A 23,863-nucleotide genomic window follows, 5' to 3' on the forward strand; every position below is an offset into this window, starting at 1 on the left:
ATGGTTTCGGTGTCCTATTTTGAAACAATCGCATTATCTTACATTTTGAAAGTCAGTGTCAATTTTTTTTAGGTACAATAAATTTACTTAAAATCTACCCGTGCGTTTCTTTTATTCAAGAGAATATTACAATACTTAGCTGCTTTGGAAAAAATTTCACCACTGTTCTCAATGATAGGTTAAACAAAATCCTAGAGATAGAAAAATGTCTTAACTTCGGCGCAAGCCGGATTTAAACAGGGTTACTCTACAACTGATAACACATTTGTATGCGGAGAGTCGGGTTACGGCATAAAGTATTAAGGTATTAAAGGTAAATTCTTCATAAATGTATGTGTAAATATAAGATCATGTGCGTCTGTAAACGGTGTTGTTTCAGATTATGCCCGTGTTATTCAGGCGTCCGGGAATGAGACAATTTATCACCTTTCTTATTTTGTCACTTTATCAATGATCTCGAAAAAATCCTCATGAAAGACCGATGTAGGACTTTTAACATTGGCGATGGGAACGATTTACATGTAAATTATGTGTTTCTGAATACTTGAATGTATGCTGATGACACTGTCCACTTTACTGATTCTGCAACTGAACTCCAGAATACATGAAATGCTCTTAAAAGTAATTGGAATATCTGGAAATAAGACGTAAACTTAAAACAACCTAACGTTTTTATCTTTGTATGCGAGCCGTCCAAAACAGTATGACAACATACTCCAGAATGTCCAGGCAAAAAAGTGGCACTTTATTCATGCGAGCAAGAATTCGGGCTCTTCGCATGGATTTCATGTTCTTATTAATATCATGATTTACAGTATTTATATCACATGTACCATGTAATTGACCACGTATATTCGAGATAAGAGTGAGTGAGTGAGTATGGTTTTACTCCGCATTTAGCAATATTCATACAATATCACGGCGGGGGACACCAGAATTAGGTTTGTTCCCTTCACACATTGTACCCATGTTGTGAATCGAACCTGGGCTACGTAGGCCACATAGGCAATTCAGGTTACTAGGACATGCCATGCTTGGAAATATCGAGAGTATCAAAGTGTTATTTTATAGATAAACCTTATGAAGCTACTATTTAGAGACAGAAATGTAGCAACATGTAGTCCTGAGGGACAGACCATTCTGTGGGAGACATTTCATTTGCGAAGCCATGTTTTTAACATGACTATCTTCGGTCATCTACTGTAACATGTTCCACAAAAAATGCCCATCATGTGATTGTGTTTATTTGAGGAGCAGACATGTAGTATTAAGATAAGGAAGTGCATGGACTGCTTCGAGAATAAATGACATACTTTACAAAGAAGTGCATGGAGTGCTACGAGAATAAATGAGAGAGTTTACAAAGCGTGTGCCAAGCTAACTGAACGATCGATTAACAGATTAGATTTCTTATCATTGGACAAAGATATACGTATTTGTAGTCTAAGTAGCGTGATTTGGTAATATTGATCAAAGGATATGTTCCTGGTTTATCAGCAAATGAAGAGATCGGGAAGAAGTTTTTTTAGTTTAAAAAGGTTTACATTTTAGTTTGATTTTCTACATTAGCTGATAGCCTTCATGTGCGTGTGAGGCTTTTTGTATGAAGCTTTAATACATTTGCATTAGAAATATTGATTCATAGTTTTGGTTTTTGATACAGTGAAAATAGTACTGGAACCAATAAAAGGAATTATGTAATGAGAACGTCAATGTCATTGGAATATCAACATCAAAATCCACAAATACATTCAGTGTTATTCATGTGATTGCCGCACAGTTGAAACATAACTTTTTGTTTTTTACTCGATAAATACAAACCACGACAGGGTAACAACAATACACTTTTCGTCACACGGTCTGCAAATTTAAATAGAATGAACCAAACATTGTTCATATGTTCAAATGAATGTCAAATAGACTTCAAGATATATCGAGGCCAAGAAAATGATTTCAGGGATTTTCAGGAAACGTTTTTGTGATACATAAACAGGAAAAAGTCTTCTACTCAAATCTCAATTTTGATGCAGGGAAATATTCTACCAACAAATGGTACGAACATCATAGATTTTAGAACACCTTCATGGTTTAGTAGACAGAATGTCTGCCCGGAGAGGGCAAAATCGGTGAGTCGATCCAAGGACGTCACACACACACACACACACGCACGCACGCACGCACGCACACACACACACATACACACGCACACATACACTCATACATACACACATACACACTCACACTCACTCATACAAACACATACACACATTCATACACACTCACACTCAATTCAATTCAATTCTTTATTGTATTTAAGGCCACAGGCCCATACACAAGGGAGTTACCTAACATATTTTATAAGATACAAAGTCAAGGTAACAATTCACTTCGTAACAAAAACGCATGATGTATGTACAAAGCCAGCTGATGTTGTGTTAGAAGATTCTTGCAGGACAGTAATGAAGACACTCTTATAGCATTAAAATGAGATAAAGACCACTGCTATAAGTACGGGTTTCTTAGATTTTCGTACATAGGGCAAATAAACATTAAATGGTATTCATCTTCGACAACAATGTCACAGAATGGGCATAACCCTAGGAATTTCTCAATAAATGAAAATATCCTTGTGTTAATTTTTAGATCATTCAGGCCAAATCTAAAACGAATAATGATGTTACGAAAAATCCTGTACCGTAGGTTTGATACATAAGATTCTAGTTCAACCAATGACTTGAACTGGCGATAAGCATCACATCTTGAACTTTCGTAAATATCTGAATGCAATTTCTGATGAAACATATCAATGGCACGCATGCGAAAGTACTTAATGAAAACAGTTGCATTACCAATCCACAAGTACGTGAGTTGGGGTTTATGCCGCTTTTAACACTATTCCAGTTATATCATGGCGTGTCAGCTTAATGTGGGAGGAAAGCCCGAAGTGATGCTGGTCTCAGACGTTTACCACTTCGGTGAAACCCACGAGTACGGGTATGGTGCTGACAAACCTAGAAACATAACTGGTTGATGTTTGTTCAATGAATGGCTAGACTGTTTCAACGAATGGTTTCAAGAGCTACATGGCTGTTGGGGTGATACTGTCACTTGTACACGAATAGACTAGGAGATAAGAGAGTTGTGTGGTCGGGCCTGTTGGCGTTTTTTGTTTACACTGATTTAACAATAAGTAAGTGACTAAGTCTGCAGCGAATGCTGTACCAAAAACCTGCCTTCCATACCAGGAAGTATACGGATGAAAAGATTATTTCTTGGAGTTTTGGAGACCACAAAATAAATGCATCCTGAACTACACAAACAAGTACGTAACTGCGAGTAATCTGATTGGTCAGTATATGTAAGCCTGGTTTCAAGTATTCTTGTTCACAACCTATAAATGGCCATGGTATATGTAGATACCACAGGGTCTACAGAAATGCTCAAGGAGAATGTAAGTATATAGATAATCATATTAGTGTGTTTGATTGCTACATGTTAGCTAACACGTACGCGCGTTGCTTTGCAATACATAACTAGACATATTGTTTTGTGTATGCTAATTATTATTCATTAATGAGTTGATTACTATTTAAGAGTATATTAAAGAAGATGTTATTAATATTAAAATTGTGTCCACGTTGTCATCCGTCAACTTCGCAGAAATGCCTATCAAACAATTGATCAGTCCATGTCATGTATTCTTGAAGTAGATCAATGTATGTTCTTCGATCCTGATTAACCCTATTCACTACTTATTTGTAAGAACTAGTCAACAAGGATATATATTATATATTCCTTGTATATATTCCAAACATAGTTTTGTTTGTAATTACGCTTCACAGCAGTCACATGTTCACATATAATCTGACAACTCGAATGCACAGTTCAAGAAAATTATTAAATGATATACCAGCCTCACGAAATGGGATCTGTTTGTGCGTTTCAGCACATGCCCAATATATGTCAGATGTTATAAAACATTCAAATGATGTCTGTTATGCTGATGACTCCAAATGGATCATTCGTTCCTTGTCGTTAAAAATAGCCGCTACATAAGGAATGTATTACTGTGTTTTAATATCTGATGTAACAGGTCTGTTAAAGACCCCGCAAGGCCAAGCGCTTTTTCAAAGAGCGCCATGCGACTTTTGCTCAAAAGATGTTTAATCAGGGTTACAACAATCAAGGCGTTTATATAAAGGTTATGACATACATGTAGTCGGATTCGTACAATGGGCTCTGCTGTGGCAGAATCTTTTCAAGATTGTGGAATGCTTTTTGTCGCTTATTCGTGTCCCATCTGTTTCTAGTCAATGTATTTGTACGAGCTCCCACGACTTTAATCACTTCATCTGCATTCCTAAAAAGAACGCTCCCTGGTTTGGGTTTCAAATATCAACAATGCTTGACACAATAACGTCCGTGTCATTTCAAATATAAATCATGCTTGATACCAGTCGTGCGATTCAACCTAAATTGTATTTTTGAGCCGTTACATACCAGACTGGTCCATTACAATTAGGGGGCACAGGTGGCACAGTCGTCTAAGGCGCCGTGATTCGCTGTGCAGAGTTGCGTCCCTTGGGCACGCCAGGAACCTATGATTGTGGGTTCGAATCCCGGTTCGTCCCGATTATGTTTCTAGGTTTGTCAGCACTATACCCGTGCTCGTGGGTTTCACCAAAGTGGTAAACGTCTGAGACCTGCATCACTTCGGGCTTTCCTCCCACATTAACCTGACACGCGGTCGTGTAACTGGAAAACTGTAAAAATAACATGCACATTTTCATGAACCCAATTTCACTGACAGCGCATGCCGATACTGAAAACAAACAGGGGACCTCCTACCCCCAGCCGTCCAAGTTGTCGACACCCCAGTAGGTGGGAAACCAACATCATCTCATAAACATCATCTCACACAGGTACAAGCTGACGCTTATAGACGACCCACGACTCACATCGTTCCCCATAATGGACCCATATCCCCCTACTCAACAGCATCTACTGAGCCGGAACATCACAGCGCTGCTAGACAAGAAAGCCATAGAGGTTGTACACGCCCCAGCCATAACACCGGGCTTCTATTCACCTGTCTTCCTGGTCCCCAAGAAGGACTCGGACAAACACAGGATAATCCACAACCTCGCTGCTTTCAACAAACGCTACCTGGCGCGTCCACCTTATTTCACGATGACTACTGCGATCCCGGATCCAGGCGGGAGTTTCTCATCTCTTCTGCCCAGTGGCTACTCACACGGCTTATACCCCAATTCCACTGACCATCGGAACCTGATCTGAAGCCCATCTGATCCCAATTTTGCAAACATTTCAGCGTTCCGATGAGTTCCGATGAAAATTAACCCGACATCCTCTTTTTTGAGTCCCCATTTTCCATAAAATCCGATAAAGATCCAACATTGATCGGGGTAATCGTATGAAAGACTGGTAGCGTCCCGATGTCTGTCCACCATTTTCATCGGCGACGTCCGATTGATTGATTGCGGTTGAATTGTAATTCAAGGGTGACCTGACACTAATCTGACACTTCCAACACTCTCCCGACAGCAATCCGACACATTGGTTATTATTCGTAGCGTAATCGTACACTGATCCAATACTGGTCGGATTTGTCGCCCAAATCGGCAGTCGAGTATAAAAACGGGCTGCACCTCTTTACAGTACTAGACATGGATCAACTTCTTCGCAACTCTGCAGCCCTGGGCTGTGTTTTTATGCTCCAGCAACAAACTATGCAACAAGATGCAGGGAGAGCCGTGTGGCTGAGCAGTGATTGGGGCCTGAATAGGCCTAGCCTCCGTCTCTTCATCTTCAGGAGGAGGCACAGAGAAGTCTTCTGGCACTTGAGATTGTTGAGGAGTGCTGGGAGGCCTCTTCTTTGCCTTCTGTCCTCCAACATTTCTGTTCTTTCTTGGAGCCATCTTCAGGATCTTGGTGCTGTAGTGTCCGATGAAAATCTGCGAAGTGGGTGTCGGCTGACCCTCCTTTCATAGTCTGTTGGCCGTCAGATGTCACCGCTTGCTATGCGATATGTGTCGGATGGCAGTTGAGTTAATGAGCGATTACCTTCCGATAGCAATCGGGCGGTGCTAAATATCACGTTAACCTTCAATGAGAATCGAATTAGTGATGGGCGGCTATAAGGCGCGTCGGACAGACCGCAGATTGCAATCAGATGAGCGTCAGATGACTGTTAATTATCGGACACTCTTCAGATTGCCGTCAGACGTCGGCTAGACACGTCCGATAGTTGCACAACACGATTCCGACACACATCGGACCCGACTTGCGACCGGAAATGGCGTCCGATGGCGAACTAGGCTCTGAGCTTAGTTCCTTCATCGGACGATTTCGCGTCATTGGATCATGCTCGACACGTCGGACACTGACCTGATAGTCGACAAACACAAATCAGATTCATCGGACTGTGATACGATACTCTCCGGTGGGTTACCAGAAGTAAAACAACAAACTTTGCTTCTGATGAGTTACCATTGAGCCATAATTCTCTGTGGAATGGAGTTATTACCAAGCTGATAGCCTCGTACCTCCATCGTCGGGACATTCAGTTCGAGGCATACATAGACGACTGCCTAATGAACCATCGGGAAGTTGTCACTCCACTACGCCAAAGTGACTTCACCCTCCAGTTTCTATACCAGCTGTGGTGGAAGATCCACCTCAGGAAGTCAGAGTTGACACCCTCAAATCGCCTTCAGTTCATCGGGGGCCTCTTCCAGACGGACCTCGACGTCATCTATGTACCCAGAGACTGGTTGGAGCGCATGCAGGCGCACCTGACTCCAGCTCTCTACCTACCACGCACTCTGCGCCAATGGCAAGTCCTCCTGGGCCTCCTAACCTCAGCACAGGACTTGACCTACAGAGGAAGGCTCCAAATGCGCCCGGGGGGACGGGTGGCCCAGTCGTCTAAGGCGCCGCGATTCGCTGTGCAGAGTTGCGTCCCTTGGGCACGCCAGAAACCTATGATTGTGGGTTCGAATCCCGGTTCGCCCCGATTATGTTTCAAGGTTTGTCAGCACCATACCCGTGCTCGTGGGTTTCACCGAAGTGGTAAACGTCTTAGACCTGCAACACTTCCGGCTTTCCTCCCACATTAAGCTGACACGCCTCTCAACTAGTTGGAGCAACTTCTTCAAGCAAAGACCTTCACACAGCTCTTTTCTTTCAGGATAAGTATACAAATATAAAAAAAATATTAAGGATTTTGCTAGACCATTCCTTGCCGCCACTGTAATAATGTTTAATTTTCTATGTGTATTTTCCTGTGTGAGTTTACATTAAAAGTCACAGTACATTAGAAAGCGGTTTTTTTTCTGATGTACATATTTCAATGTCATATATTTTTCTTCTTCATGTTTTAGTGCTGATCAACTGTACAAAATGAATTTTCATTTGGATAATAATATGTTATCTTATCGCCAGAGCAGCCATGTCAAAATATTTATGACCATGACCAGTATTATTTACCCATGTGGGGAATCGAACCCGGGTCTTCGGCCTGACAGAGTTTTATGGTAGACTTGAGAAGGACATTTCGTAATTTGACGCATCAGTGCCAACATAATATCCGATGCAATTCCTCATCTTGATTTGTGCCATATGTTCCCGTGTTTTTTTCAGGTGAGCAGTTGACTTGACTTTGAATGTGTTTGTGACGGGTGCCACCGGTGGGGCAAGATACGCTCACCTCTTCGCGAACACCTGGTAGCATCACTATTTGACAGTGATTCATGAGCACATGCTCATAGTATAGAAGACTGTTTTCGGCAGAGATTCCTTTCGAATATGATATGGGTTTTGTCTCTTATATTTAAATGTTCCGTTTTTGCGATATTTTAAACTTCTACTTGATGGAAAATTGCTAAAAGAGGCGTAAACCAATACTCACTCACTCACTCACTTATTCATACCACATCTTATTTCTGTGGCACATGCAGTCACATTTTGTCTAGTGCGTGTGTTGTCTGTGTGCGAGACTGCTATTTATTACATACCAGTGATTTTTCCTGGTAAGAATATAAGTCCCAGCAACTGATGCATGTCGTAAGAGGAGACCAATTGAATTGGGTGGTCAGGTCAGGGTTGATTGTATATCATTGTTCCCAAATTGTGTTGACAGATGCTAATGATTTCCTGGTATATACTCGATTTTTTTACAGACAGGGGTCATCTACCCGGAATAATGCTGAGTATTCTATCATATGTTCTATGCTTGTATTATGTATAGCGTTTGACAGAAAAATAAAATCTTGTCATGCATGTTCTCAATATCAGTGTTTTCCATCCAAGAGAGTGCTTTGATTTGGGGTTAAAAAGCACAACAGTCAATATCAATGTATCAGTTTCATATTTTAGAATTTATTTATATAGCCTTGCTTATACACATGTTAAGTTTCTTTCATTTGACCATAAACTTGGGTTACATATATACGAATATAAACACTTATTTACTCATATTAAAACCTGATACCATGTCTATGCATCCGGATGTAGTAATGTATTCAACCCTTTCATCAGGAAACTCCTTGCTGTCTACCCCACCTGCCTTTTGGTTGTGTGCCAGTTAGCTGCATTATATCAGAATGGTAAGTACTTGTCAACGCGCATGTTGACGGGGAATTAGCTCTTTGGGGAATCCAGGTTCAGCTTCATCTCAACCTCAGGACGTTTCCTACGAGCGGCACATCCTACTTACACAAGCGCTCGGAATACCAAGCTGACAAACAGTGTAATGATGGTACATATATAGTAATGAACAACTATGGACAGACAATGACGTTGCTCTGGTCATGGGACTTCTGGGGTTGATGAACCGATACAGCTCAGGGGATTAAGGCAATACACGCCATACTATAAATAACAGTAATTAACGGGAAGTGATATAGTAGCCCAGGTTGACTGACAGTCAATATACAATGAAATGTTGGTGAGGATTAACAACGGGGATTTGCGTCTTATACATAATGACAATTAAGTTATGGAGACATGCACATGTCATGGCTACAGGGTAATTAGCCTTTGGAATCTAATGTTCTTCAGACAATGGTTGTCGTAAATCAGTCGCTATGACAGTACTCTTCATTTCGTAAGAAATTGATCTTTATTTATTTATGGAATTTGGAAACAAGGATGATAATAATGTGTCTTGAAAAGGAATGTGCTGCATAACTGTTAATATGCTGTTTAGTTTTTGCAGACCCTTGCGCACTTACCAACCATAAACCAATACCAGACATTAACCGACGAGATGAAACGAATGAATTATCTGATGGCGAGATCAGCATCAACGACAGAGAGATCGAAGAGGATTGGTATGGCATGTCGACGTACACTCTACTGACACACGCTCCCGGCTTCTTCAAATGCGGAGGATGGTATCCGATGTGGATTAAAGGTAATAGAAGAGTCTTTATCTTCCTTGCAACGAAACAAAAGATTGTATATTTCTACTAAGATATTAGAAGCCTACAAGTGCTCCAAACGTGGTATTCAGCGACCCATGCTTGTCATAAGAGGCGACTAACGTGATCGGGTGATCACGTTTGCTCATTTTCTTGGTGCATGCCGTTGTAACCCAATCGAGTAGGTCGATGTTCATGTCACTCGATTATTTACAGTTCGTCGTTCAAAGATGGAATATTGTTGAGTGTGGCTTTAAACAACAAACGAAAACAAGGACGGCTCAGCAGCATTGAATCCATTCCCTGACGGCTTCCGTCATATAGCGTGAAGACTTATCTACCCTCCAGCTTCTACCATCCCTATCGGGCTGCGTTTGGGCTAGGTGTTTAAAGTTTCTAAAAACAGATGCGTTTGCGAACAGTGTTTCCACTCAGCAATATTCCAGCTATATGACGGCGGTCTGTAAATAAGAGTGTTTGGACCAGACAATTCAGTGATTGACACCACGAACATCGATCCACGCACTCAGCAATATTCCAGCCATATGACGGCGGTCTGTAAATAATCGAGTCTGGGCCAGACAGTCCAGTAATTAATATCATGAGCATCGATCCATGCAATTAGGATCGATAACATGTATCAACCAAGTCAGCGAGCCCGACCACCCGATCCCGTTTGTCGCCTCTTATGACAAACAGTCGCCTTTTACAGCAAGCATGGGTTGCTGAAGTCCTATTCTACCCTGTATCTTCACGGGTCCAACATTTCGTTCGTAACATGAAACATGTGAGACAGGAAAAGTATTCAATATTAAACTTAATGTAAAATTATCAAAATCATAAAACTATCTTGTGTCAACAACGGCAGGATTTATGTTACCTCCTTGGTTCAGAAGCATATTCCTAGCCACGAAATGCTGCAAACAAATGTGTTGAGGTAGATTGATGTAATTTCAGATGTCGTCGGGGACCAGGCAACTGTGTGTTACCAGACAGAAGACAATGAGTGTGAAGATCCATTCCAGATTGAAGTGAGAAATTGTACCGGGTTTACAGTATACTACCTAATAGCAGCACCTGTGCACAAGGCATCGTACTGTTTTCGTAAGTCTGATTTTATTCATGTACATCTCTCTAATTTTGTTGGGACAGGGTCTTAGCATATTAAGAGTTCGTATCTCTGCTTAATAGTTCTGTCCAAATTGTAAAATTTTCCTTCAATCCAATTAACGTAATGAAACAGATTTGAGTTATTGGAGTTGACATAAACAATAGTTTTGTTTCCGGTAACCTGACCGACCCATCATTTCACTTGCGACTCCTAAGTTTTTATTACTTGTGTAACCAGTTGTGTGGAAACCTGTTTTTGACATTCGGAAGATATGGTAGCACTTCATAATCGCAAGGGAAATGTGGGTTACAACAGCACAAGGTATCTGCTTGTTGATAAACAGATACAAATAAATAAGAGCATCACAAATGAATATGAGCAAGAGCCGTTTGACTCTTCAAGTTGATTATTGGAAAGTTGAAGTTATCCCCCTTGTCTTACAGTCTTTTTTGTCAGTCTAAATCTGTATGCATAGATCTAAATCTAGAACAGACGAGGCAGCTTAGCTGTGGATAAATATGTTGAAAGGAATCGGCTATTTGACCGTTTTTGAAGGATATCAGCTCATTGATATACCTGAAGCTAATGATAAATTGGTGTCCATGGGAATGCCTATTTCTTACCTAAATATCTTATCCCCAAATTCCACATAGACGTTATCAACGAGGAAGTACAGCATTTCACATACTAGTATTGTTTTGTCGGTACATCTCGAATGGCATTCGAATTCATTTTGGAAAGATTTTCCTGAACCTTTAAAGATAGAGACTATCTGTGTGGTCACCATTGTGACATATGTTCCCTGGATCAGAATTTAGATTGTCCTCAAGTTTGTGGTGTTCTATACTGATTTGGTATAAATTCCACTTGTCTTAAATATGTTTTGCCCTTCCTTGATTGTATGACGGTTTATAATTTTACATTTCCTGGACACTGCAATGGATTTTAATTGAGCTTTTGAATCCATTACAAAAGATATTATAGGTATCATACACAAGACAAATAAATGTAGTACTGCCTCGTTGTTTTGGCAGATTTCTTTCTCAGTTTATACTGTCCGTATATATGACATTATTGTATATATCACTCATACCATGTTTTTGTATGGAAACAATGAATGTATATGTGAACATGCTGCTCACGATATTTTGGGTTTTATTTGATTAACTGAAGAATGGCCAAATCACCTGTGATTATATGACATTCAGGTTAGTAGCAGTATGACGTGTAGCATTTAGGTCATGAGCTTCCAAGTCCATGTTTTGCAACATGTTCCTATAATTGAACAACTTGAATGAAAAAATGTTCTTATAGGAAAATGAAACTGTCACTGGTTCCTGAAATTGTGAATTTAAGAATACGTGCAGAGAATAATGTCTGGTGGTCAATGTCTGGTGGTCATGATTTATGCAGAGATTTCTATTGGATACTGAAAGGGTTTTGTCGCTATATTTACGAACTCTAGTGGTTAATATTCGTCGCTTGTTTTGACATTTCTAGTTTTCATTTCTTACTCCCAAATTTCACATAGATGTTATTAACGATGTAGTTTTCCCTAAGGTGTACCGTACAACATACAGTGTTGAAAAATCAAATATTTTGACACAATTGAACTTTTTTTTATAACTTTATGTTCCGTTGCATTTTAATTATTTTTACAGTTGCGCATATTAGAAAATAGTTGCGGTATATTAAAAGAAGGGTAAATGACAGCTTGACCAATTTTAAAAAAAATTATCCAATGTCCTAATTACACTTGCCATTTATTGTGTTTGTAAATAATATTGAATAAACTCCCGTGGAACTTCCCCGTTGCTGACAGTATTGCTTTGTAGACTGGATCAAACTTAAATAGTTAAGATAAATCATCTTACAGTTATATTACTCCGTGAATTGCACAACTGAGAGAAAGTGACCCTTTTCATCAATAAAATAATAACTAAATCTGATGCCTTTTGTAGACACTGATAGCATGTGAAATAGCATGTGTTATGTTCATTGCAATGAAAATATCAATTTTCCCAACTTCACAAAAACAAAAGTCTTTCTCATATATAGAACTCATATAACTAATATCAACAATATGTATGTAACACCAACCATTTTGTGACAGAATGTTAACAGCAGGAAAGCAGGAATATTATTATTTTGTAGACTATTCACGAAAGTCCACCAAGACATCAGTAATTTTCATAAAACTTATTATCTGCTCAAGAAATTATACAATTATGTCTTTTGCTTCTAACTATTGATCTCGTACGCATATTGACCATTGTGTATAGGGGTATTTAAGAATGATAAAAACACCAATTTGAGGTATGTTGTTTTAAAGGCTCGTCTTATTAGAATATTTTGAGATTATAAAACTTTAATTCCACCATCTTTAGTTTCCATATTATATATGATCTATTTATTTTGTCAGTTGTTTTCCCCATAAGAATTTGAAAATTTTGTTTGAATTTATCAGGTGTTGTTTCAGGTAGATTTGGAATAGATGAGAATAGATGATTATGTTTGGGCAGAATTTGTGATTTAAGATTGATATTCATGACAAATTGTGTTAGGTGTCTTATTGACAATATTAACATCAGCTTTTAACATTGCTTGAACCTCTTTTGGTAGTTAATATTAAACACATGATCTAAATGAAGACAGAATTTTATCCCCAATAATTTGAAAGGTTCCCCTGTCCAGTCTAAATTCCATTTCGGCCAGAGTTTCATCTTCGCTCGTACTTTGACCCTATCCATATTAGGTTTGTCTTTTCTGTGTATATTTTAAAGCCTGAAAAACGCGCGATGAATGTCATTACATGCAAAACAGCGTAGAGGCATCGTTCAGAACCACCAAGAGAACAGATTGTGTCGCCTTCATCGATATTGAATGTCACCAATGTTTATTCCCTTAAAACCCTGGTTAGTTCTTATACGTATTGCTGGTATAACTTCGTAGATGATGAACATTTAAGGTGACAAGGGATCTCCTTGACAGCATGCTCTTGTTATGTCAAAGAATGAGGAATCAAACTCCTGATTGACAAGATCTCCTGATTGTATTCCACAGTAGAAAGTATGTACCCATTGTTTGATTGATTCTCCTGAGCCAAAAGCCAAAATAATTAACGACTGCATCGAATGCATTATTCAACATAAATCAACAATATCTACCAGTCTTGTTATTTCCCCAAGTATCGCACAGTTATGAAACCCCCCTTAATCGTCGTTAAATGTATCCCAAACAGATTTTAATCTTAGGTATATAGCTATGGAGGCAACTTTATAGAAAACCGATAATAATTATATTGGATATAGTTACTCCTCGTTTTTGTGAGAAGGATAGTTCACCAGCTCTTTATGCAAAATTGGGAAAAACCTTAATAGATATATACCAATATTATAATATTTCAGACGAATTTTAAGAATTACGCAGTAAACCTAACTGCTCCGGGATATTTCCCGTTTTTCAGACATTTCACTTTTTTCGAGGACCTCATCATAACTCAGAAATAAGTCATCAGATAGTCTTGGAACAATAAATATACCAAGTAGTGTTTCCAACTGAATACTTGACACGTCAGGTGTAGAGTACAGTTTACCATAAAACTTGCTTACCGTATTTAAAATATCCTCATGTTGTTCTATAATATTATCTTGGTTATGTTCTGCCGATCTATGGAGGTTGTTTCATTGTTCTAAACTTAAAACAATTCGATGGTATTTCGCCAGTTTCCATCCATGTTCACTCAGATCGAAAACAATTCCCTGATTTCCTATTTTTAGTATTTCTTTTAACTCCCTATTGAGAGTATCTATTTCACAAAGAATTGCCAGTTTGGTATCGCTGACATAAGTTTAATCCAAGTTTCTTTGTTTAGTTACTGCTTTATGTCCTACTCCAACTTTTCACATTTTCCTTTCTGAACGATGAAGGTTTTTATAGTGTTTACCTCTGATCACTAATATGATCATCTCCCAGTGAGTTGATCGTTTATTGAGAAGTTGCCTTGCTTACATCTATACCGATCTACCGTTTCTTTAAGAACTTCTTAGTGAATCTGACAGCAGCCAAAATCTAGTCGACACATTGTATTTTTATGTCAACCGCAGCAAAATTATCGGCTCTTAAAAAACGTAGAATTGACTCAATCAGACTTGCAATGTTGATCACTTTTACTCTTTCACTCTGGGGCTTTCTGATTTGTAGGGACATGGTTGTGAAGTACAAATACGTCATTTATTAGTTCAGCTGCAGTCATAGGGGTTATTGTTTTCAAGTACTACTTTAGCTTTGTAGCTTTTTTACGAAAGCAGAAGAATAGTTACACATTGTTACAAACTGATCCTGATCTATGGTAATTTATGGTTTCATAGTCAAATGCAGAAAGCATGCGTTTCCAAAACAGAGAGTGAAGTAATCCAAATAGGAAGTGCCCCTCTTAGTCAATGCCACCTTGCTCCCCAATGTATTGTATAAAATACATTAATGTATGTAGAATGCTATTTTGTGCTCCGTTTTGTCCTGCTGTATGTATTATACACCTATTGAACCAGGTTACTCTACTTTTCCGTCACCTCTATAACAAAGGTTTAGGGTATTCATAATAAAAGATGTAATAAACTGGATACAGAAGATAATGAAAAATGTGGAACTGAAAAAATATTACATGTGTTACTCTTTATAGGTATCTTTAAGATCACTACTGATTGTCCCACAAGCAAGAAGTGAGATATATATTAAATGTGACAGGGACACAAGAAACAAAACAGGAGTAAGAAGCATGTTTTCTTATCATAAATCAAGATACGACCTGGTGGTGCATTAACCCTGCCCTTTTTTAGGTTACTCTTGTTATTTAAGTTTAAATGCAGTATTGTTTTTTCTGGTTGTTGGTTGGTTTGTTGTTTAACGCCGCACTCAGCAATATTCCAGCTATATGACAGCGGTCTGTAAATAATCGAGTCTGGACCAGACAATCCAGTGATTTACATCATGAGCATCGATCCACGCTATTTGGATCGATGAAACGCACCGACCCTGTCAGCGAACCTGACCACTAGATCCCGTTAGTCGCCTCTTACGACAAGCATAGTCGCCTTTTACCGCTAGCATGGGTTGCTGAAGACCTATTCTACCCCGGATCGTGTTTTCTGGAGTGATATGCATATTAATATCATAGTTACTACAGACTTAGCTTTCTGTTTTAAAATTCTAATGAAGTAAGTATGTGTTTTCCTCACAGGAAGTGACAGAAGCCAAACAACAAGTAGACTGCTAATAACATGATTGGGGTTTACAAACTGAGATGTAATCATATCTGGTTTAAGTTCTTGACGCAGTACGAATAAGTTTCCAAAACTGGAGTCGACGAAATCAGATATTTGGTTCCTTGTCACATAGTTTTCTTTTAACGAAAAGTGATACCACGAGAGTCAACAAGGTGACCTCCATTTCTGTAAGCATGGATACTCCATTAAATATATATAGCATGTCGGTTGAAGCTCATGTTGTGCAGGCATGTTCATTGTCATAGTTATTATTAATTTGTACCTCCCAAAAGAACTTGGGTGTATTCCGGTTACGAAAGTAGGTCAGCAACACATGCTTGCCACAGGAGGCGACTAAATGTATCAAGAAGTCAGGCTCTCTGACTTGGTTGATTGCATATCATCGTATCCGGTATATGTTTGAATATTGCCTTGCATTAACATCAAACACAACACACAAAATACCTCCCATATAATTGCCAAGTGTTGATGGAGATGTGTATGAAATCTTATGAATCCTAATTTGAAATCTTGATGTTGTTCATGTCAAACTGGCTTATTCACCAATACTGACATATTAATTAATGGGCTTGAACGTCGAGCAATATTTCAGCAGCTCCTGTCTTTGGTGTCTACATTTCACAACTTTTGTACATACGAGCATGCTCCTTCTTCGAAGATTTCAATAGCATCAAACAACTCTACCAAAAAGTGTTTGATGAAGAGGGTTACAACATGCAAGGCCTGAGTAAGGCTTTCAAAATGTTATATGGAAGACGTGTGGAGGGCATTTCAATTTTGTTTGCTTCAGTGACAAAACTAATGTCCGATGCTATTCCCTATTTTTATTGCACAATGTTTCAAGGTATTTTTGAGATGAACAATTGACTTGCCTTTGCATGCGTTTGTGACGAGTGTCACCGGTGGATTAGAATAGTATAAACGAATGCTATGATACAGTCGGATTTCTTAAAATACTCGGTTGTCAGAAGAGATTTCTTATGATTGTTGAAAGGCTTTGGTCACTTATAATTTTGCTTCATTTTGTTCAAAGACCATTTTCCTTTTTTTACTTGAACAACAAGTAATTTACTTAATTATGAAATATATGAGGACTTAATGAATGTTTGTATCACAGCTCAGGGGAAATTTTGATCTGATACCCTATATTTATGATGTTAAAAGATTCACTTAAGTGGCTGGGTTTACACAATATATATTATGATTATGATTGTTTCAGAACGTGATTCGAGAGGTAAGTTGTATGCATCAATTGCAGATTAAAATGTAGAACTTTTGACTCTTTGTAACATATTAAAAACGTAACTGTTGCAAAAACATAGTGCAATGATAGATATTAAATACAGATATACAGACCCATAGTCTATGTTTCCTATTGTATCGGGTTTAGGTAGAGCAACAGTTGCAATTTCTTTGAGTCGCATTTAGAAGTTGGAATGGTAACTAAGACAAAATTGTTATGGCTGAGCAAATTGAGTACATCAACCCTATCTCTTGTATAAACTTGTCTTATCATAACTACCTAATCAATCAGTTGTACATCAACCTTATCTGTTATATAAACAACCATCTTTTGTTATGTATATATATCATGCTCATACCTATTTTGTACATCATTTGCTTGATAACGGTGTTAGAATCTACACCGAAACGTCGCCCAATTGTAATAAAGAAGTTGCTCATCCATAACAATTTTGTCTTAGTTAACAGTTGCAATGTTACTTAGCTCACAGGTATAATTGCATTACAGTTTACAACACCGTCTGAAAATAAAAATAGATATGTACTACATTTCTTTCGATCGGAAGCAAAGGATTCAGAAGCCTGCACTCACAAGGTCCTACCATTGGCTTTTCTACATTTAACTGAGACCAGGCTCCATTCACACACCTGTTTTGTTCTGAACAGATCCACCACCATTTAAGGCCATTCCCACAGTCACTATCCACTTGGAGACTACATCTCGTGTAAAAAGTGAACTGTTTTTCGAATGTGGGTTTAGTCCGGATCAAGACCACGTGCTGTTCTATCAGATAAGCTGGTATGTGAATGGAAAGAGTATCCTCACCCACACGGCAAGCAACCAAATGAGTGGAAACAGCGTCAGCAACACACGGCTCACAGAAAAAAATCTGCTTGATAATGGATTTAAGGCGGGAATAAATGTGAGTAACAGTTGTTTTAAGTTTGTTTGCAACATATCATAATGATCTTGATGATCATACCGTAGTTACCACCAGCTCTTACACGGATCTTCATGACGGGTAGTGAGTGTCTTAACTTTATCAAGATTTTAAAAACCATTCTGGACGTAAAACCCCAAAATTGTTTAGTATACTTTAGATAATATGCAAACACTCATACCTTAGAAAATGTTCTGCTAATTTGTTTTGTCTTTACAAACTCACGTTTCGCGTATATCAGTAATGACATGCCTATTAACCATATATTTCTCACACAAGGCTGTGATATATACTTGACTTTCTCAAGTATTTTAAATTGAAATGACTAACTGTCTGTGTGCTATGAAAACCGTACTTGTTTGAAATGTTAACAAAATGCCACACAGTTTTGTGATATCACATGGGAATATTATCGTAGTGTTAGTTCTGAAGACGCCATGACGGATTCAAAATCACAAACCCTGCGTACTACTGTCAGTGAACATGCCATTTGTGTAAGGAGGCCACCTATAGGGGTGTCAGAGATAAAAAATATATATATATATTTGGTATTTTGAGGCGAAGGTCGGGTAAATTAGTACACACAATCAATCATTATTTAACTGTTGGAAGATAGTTTATATACGAAATTGACAAATAGCATGTTATATACTATATTTGATATGTATTCCCTTCAGTAATGTAGTTTATATGTTTGAAACAGCGGCTTATATTTCCTTTCTCCTTCGGAGTGTAAGGTAATATTAATATGATAACTTCAACTAAACAGGTTAATAAAAGGTCAATTGTGTTTTGTAATCTTTGATCAAACACGGAATGTTACTTTTACATAATTTGGGAACAAAATGTATTCGTGTTAGAATTCTTCCGTTTGATTTATTCCAAATGATGCACTGGACGTATGTTCTATCATAAACGATTTACAAATTACTCCTCTTTTCGTATGAGACTTTGTGTGTCTCATTTACTCAAGAGGAGTTTGTTTGTCAGGATCTCAAAATCTTGGATGGTGTCTAGGAGGAGAAAGGCAGCTGAGAAGCAAGAGGAGCTACTGAACACTCTGCAGGCTGACATCAGCCCAGGCAAGAACAACTCGTCGCAATACCCTAGACTTCCTCAGCCCACCACCTTCCTTAAAACACCGAGCGCATCACACGCATAATTATCCGTTATCTGATCCTCCAGTTATTGAGAAAGATTATTAAAGCCGATCAAGTCTCTCGACATGATCGTGTTACTTCCTGTGACAAAACTGCGTGGTTTGGACTCTCGTGATTATCATGCAATGGACATTAGAGATTATATGAACTTGTTTATGGCTGGCGTTGGACACGTTATTGTGCCATCGAGTCCAGGTCGGACCAGGTCAGTTCATTACGCAGGATTGTGAGGAAGTAGGAGGAACTTCTCACCACTCAGTTAGGGATGTCCACTCACTTCCCCTGGATTTGAATGCAGCATTTCCTTTCTCAAGTACGAACAAGAGATGTCCCTGAGCAGACAAAGAAATTGATGATGATGATGATGATGATGACCCAAACTACCCCAGCACATCAGTTGTTTAACAGCACTCTCAGCAAGGTCTTAGTGGAAGTGAGTCAGAATACTACTGATAGAAATTATTCCCATGCACGAATGTCGCACATCAGGCAAGCAGGAGTTATTAGACGAACCACCGCATTCGCCCAGAAAATTGGATCACTATCTGCAAGGTAGGAGGAGGACACTATTCCAGCTACAAAGGAGTAAAACTTGCTGGAAAAGGGGATAATCCGCTGTTGACCATCTATAACGATCTACAACCCCCAAAGTAATTCAACCTAACCGCAACACCTGGACTGAAAGGGGGACGATTTTTTGTTGATACAGACTTTATTTGACCAGTAAGCCAATATGGAACTGGAGGATCTGTTTCACAGCTATGACTTCTATTCTCTAGTCTTCTTTGTAGAAGAACATGTCACATATGTGCATGGTCATCAGTCTGAAAGTTTTCAACAAGGAGTACCGAAATTCCAGATGAATCAGTATGAAATCTTCACGGTATACTTAGAACAAGGCAGATTTCTTCCCTTCATGTACCAATTCGTCTGAAATCTGGAAAAGTTTACCTGGCTTTGTCAGATCATCTATTTTGCTCACATCCATTTAATGAATCTACAACTTGTTATGAGGACAAGTACAAGATTCGTCAGAACACCTGTTACAACTGTTGTGTCATCTTTGGTTCCTAGTTCACCTAGCAAAATCAGAGTTAAACTCGGTACAGAATATAGTTGATATCGGAGAAAGATTCCAGCTTCACAGTTGAATAATTTGTTCACAAGAGAATCATTATCTCAACATGCAGCGGATGGTCATTAGTGTGGTAGATCCACACTCTCCAATGGTAGATGTCCTTAGTTGGAGAACTGATTCTACACATTCGTCTCATCCAAGCTTATCTACCTGAAAGCAGAGTCGTCTGTACGGTTCCGGCTATATCATAAGCATGTGTTTATGAATCAGTATCATATAGTGATGATACCAGGTGTTCGGGAAAAGGTGAGCATAACCTTCCCCACCGATGGCACTCTTCACAAACACATACAAAGGCAAGGCAATTGTTTACGGGCGGAACGAGCATTCATTGAAATAGCCATATGACACAGTTGAACCAATCAACTCAACTCGAAAGGGTGCATGGGAATCACGCACGTTGAGACGCCTAACGCTAACACCGTAGACTATCAATCAGTGGAAGGGATTTTTTTCTTCTATTTGATGAATTATTGAATTATATCAGATCACCAGTACAGCTTAATTCAAACGTCTTGGCCAAATTACCTTCTTTTGACTTCGCTAATCCGTGCAACATTTCCGATTCATGCAAGGGGAGCACAATTGGTACCAATTGGGATGCCTACTTCTTGCATAAATGTCTTACCCCAAAATTGTATATGGATGCGTGAGTCCAGCATGTGGTCACCACGTTTTGTAACAGATGAAGGAATGAAGATTTTCATGTGGGATAGTGGTGCCACAATGCTGAAAAATCAAATGTTTAGACGGAATGGAATTAGGTTTCTTTCTGAGATTGCAAAATGTAAAGCAAATCCTTTGAGTTTTTTTAGAATCTACATGGTATTATTAATTCCACTTGTCTCAAATTCTTTCTATGAATTTATAGAAGGTCCCTTCTTGATTCTATTGAGCATTATGGTTTGGGTTTGAGCGTCGGTAGATTTGCTGGATCCAGCAATATATAGATCTCTTTGTACGGATTATGGAGCTTTTGGAATCCAGTACAAAAGAGAAATGGACATGCCTTCAGGTTTTATATTGGTTTTGGAAGATTTCTTTATCAGTTAAATACTGGCTGTAGATGTGGCATTATTTGATATGTCATTAATACCAAGTCCTTTGAATAAAGAATGAATGTATTACATATTATGGTTATGTTATTTGAGGCTGTGACAAAGGGAACAACTGCAAACTATTGATGTAGGACTTTAGATGACAGCTGTCGGTGACAGAATGGGTTTATTCCAATTCTGTTATCTCTTTTTAAGTGTTTGCATTCTACCAATGACATCACGCACTGCCTTAACTCACTCTTTTTTGCACTTTTCTTCGACTGCATCCTTAATGATTTTAAAGTTGTGATCCCAATTGGTAGGAGGTTGCTCACTCACGATGTTTCGATCCACATTTAAATAACTGATGAAGATTGTACGTGTCAATAACAGATTATATGATCTACAGGATGATAGCAATACGAGTCCGGGCAGCCGAAATTAGAGAAATTTACATCATGAGCTGCCAAGTCCACATTCTGCAACACGTTCCAATAATTGAACAACCTGCATGAAATGGGGTTCGTATGGGAAAATGAAATTGTTTTGGGAAACTGCTTTTTTCCTGAGCATGATACGTGAATTTAAGGCATCAATTCCTTTGTTTGCAAATTTCAACTTCAAGAAGATGCGGTCATTGTCTGATTTAGAGGATTTTTGGTTTGGCCAAACGTTTCAAAGCGATATCAAGGACTATACTCTCTAGTCGATACTTTGAGCTCCTCCTTTATATAGACCCATCCATCAGCAAAGGTTGCTGGGGTTGTTTTATTTCTTTCAGTGACACAGAGTATAGTCTTGTTCTTACTTTGTGCAGTCCCAATAGTTCCTGAAGGAGAGGCAACAAATCTTTCAAATGAATAGCACCATTTGGCCCTCGCCCTTTCTAGTGACCATGGCTGCGTCGACGTCTTTGGGAAACAGACTCAATACATGCTCTACTGTGGTCAATACATACAGGTTCCAATTGTTTTCACTCTTTTGCTTATCATCCTAAAAAAGCAAATTAAGGCACACACAGCAATATCTTTTTCTGTCTGTTATTTCAGATTCAATGTGGACTGAGAGCAATGTTTGGACCCGACCAAGCACCTGGTGAAAATGGATTGTCTGCTTCTATGTTTGTTGGTATCAAGCTCTTGGTATGCATGACATATGGTTTATTACTTATAGTAACTTGAAAAAATATCGATTTTGGTAGCGATGAATATTGTGTTATGATCACTTGGTTACAATACCGGAGATGATCGGCCATATTTGGCAAAGCAAAATCCACTCTATCGCGGTCTCATTTCTACTTCCTCTGTGACAATATCAAGTTATCTGTAATGCAGCGATGAGTGCTAACTTGGGAACCAAGACTAGTTATGTACAACACAACTGACCTAGGCATGAACGTACTGCCAACTATAATTGCTTATAACTGATTAACGCTTCACTCGGCAATATTCCAGCTACATGACTGAAGTCTGTAAATAATCGCGTCTGAACCAGACAATCCAGTGATTGACATCGTGAGCATCAACCTACGCAGCCTGACCATCCTATCTTCTGAGTCACCTCTTACGACCAGTGTTGGTTTCTGGTTGCCTCTTCAAACCCGTAGTTAAAGGCTATGAGGCCCCTTACAATCTCTGAAAAATATACTATGGTAATACCAAAGCAATAGCTCGTTGAAATACATTTGTAAGACGTTATATCAACTAATCAGTACGGTTCAATTTATAGCAGGCAACAGAGATAACAGTCGACCACGGTACAAGTGCAAGCATAGACATGAATTTAACCGCACCAATTGGCTGTGGAAATCTAGCCTGCAATTTATTTGTGGAAGCTGTCATTAGTGTTAACCGTCCATCGGGCCACAATGGGGGATGCACAGCATCAGCAGTGTCAAAAGCGTGCGGAATCGATCCCTTCAAAACTGGTACTGAGGGTCAACGTCGTACAATCGAAGTATTTGGAGTTGTGACTGACGCCTACACACAACCGTCAGACAGAGATACCATATCAAGTATCAATCTGATGGTACCAAAAATGCCAGCTTCTCCATTTTGGAGTAATTACTCAGTTGGAACCGTTCAGGTGAGTAGTTTGTCATTGTGGATCAAAGCTATGTGACGGCTGTCTGTACAAATCAAGTCTGGACCAGACAATCCAGTGGTTGACATCTGAACATTATGAACAATCATTAGGCTTTGACTTGACCAGTACTATTCCTTTTGGGCTGTTACTATTGATATGTTTTTCATACCTCTCTTGTATATTAGCTCACTCTAACATTTAAGGCCAAAGCGAAAATGTGTTTCTTGGGCATCATTGGTACACTTTAAATCCTGCTCATAAATTGTTCATATTGCCAATTTAAAGAGTTTTTTTCAAAGTTTCCGCATCATATGAAACAGACTGTTATCTACAAATGACACTGTATAACAGAGCCGCGTTCAATGTGTGCTCAGTTGTGTTGGCATTCTTAATTGGAACAAATTGATAAGTAATCAGTAAT

General features: G+C 38.8%; 1 protein-coding gene across 1 annotated transcript in view; it reads left to right on the forward strand.

Moving 5' to 3' along the window:
* The first annotated feature begins 3,377 nt into the window (after positions 1–3,377).
* The window catches only part of LOC124131985, a 47,807-nt gene continuing 27,321 nt past the window's right edge, over positions 3,378–23,863 (forward strand). Inside the window, exons 1-8 of the mRNA XM_048391602.1 lie at positions 3,378–3,451; positions 8,560–8,627; positions 9,230–9,436; positions 10,401–10,547; positions 17,059–17,073; positions 17,748–18,004; positions 22,407–22,499; positions 23,086–23,442. Of these exons, the coding sequence (XP_048247559.1) occupies positions 3,450–3,451; positions 8,560–8,627; positions 9,230–9,436; positions 10,401–10,547; positions 17,059–17,073; positions 17,748–18,004; positions 22,407–22,499; positions 23,086–23,442 (1,146 nt within the window). The 5' untranslated portion in view covers positions 3,378–3,449. The remainder of the gene's footprint in view (positions 3,452–8,559; positions 8,628–9,229; positions 9,437–10,400; positions 10,548–17,058; positions 17,074–17,747; positions 18,005–22,406; positions 22,500–23,085; positions 23,443–23,863) is intronic.

This window comes from Haliotis rufescens, unplaced genomic scaffold (assembly GCF_023055435.1).
Source record: "Haliotis rufescens isolate VD_foot unplaced genomic scaffold, xgHalRufe1.0.p SCAF_93, whole genome shotgun sequence".
Lineage (NCBI taxonomy): Eukaryota > Metazoa > Mollusca > Gastropoda > Lepetellida > Haliotidae > Haliotis > Haliotis rufescens.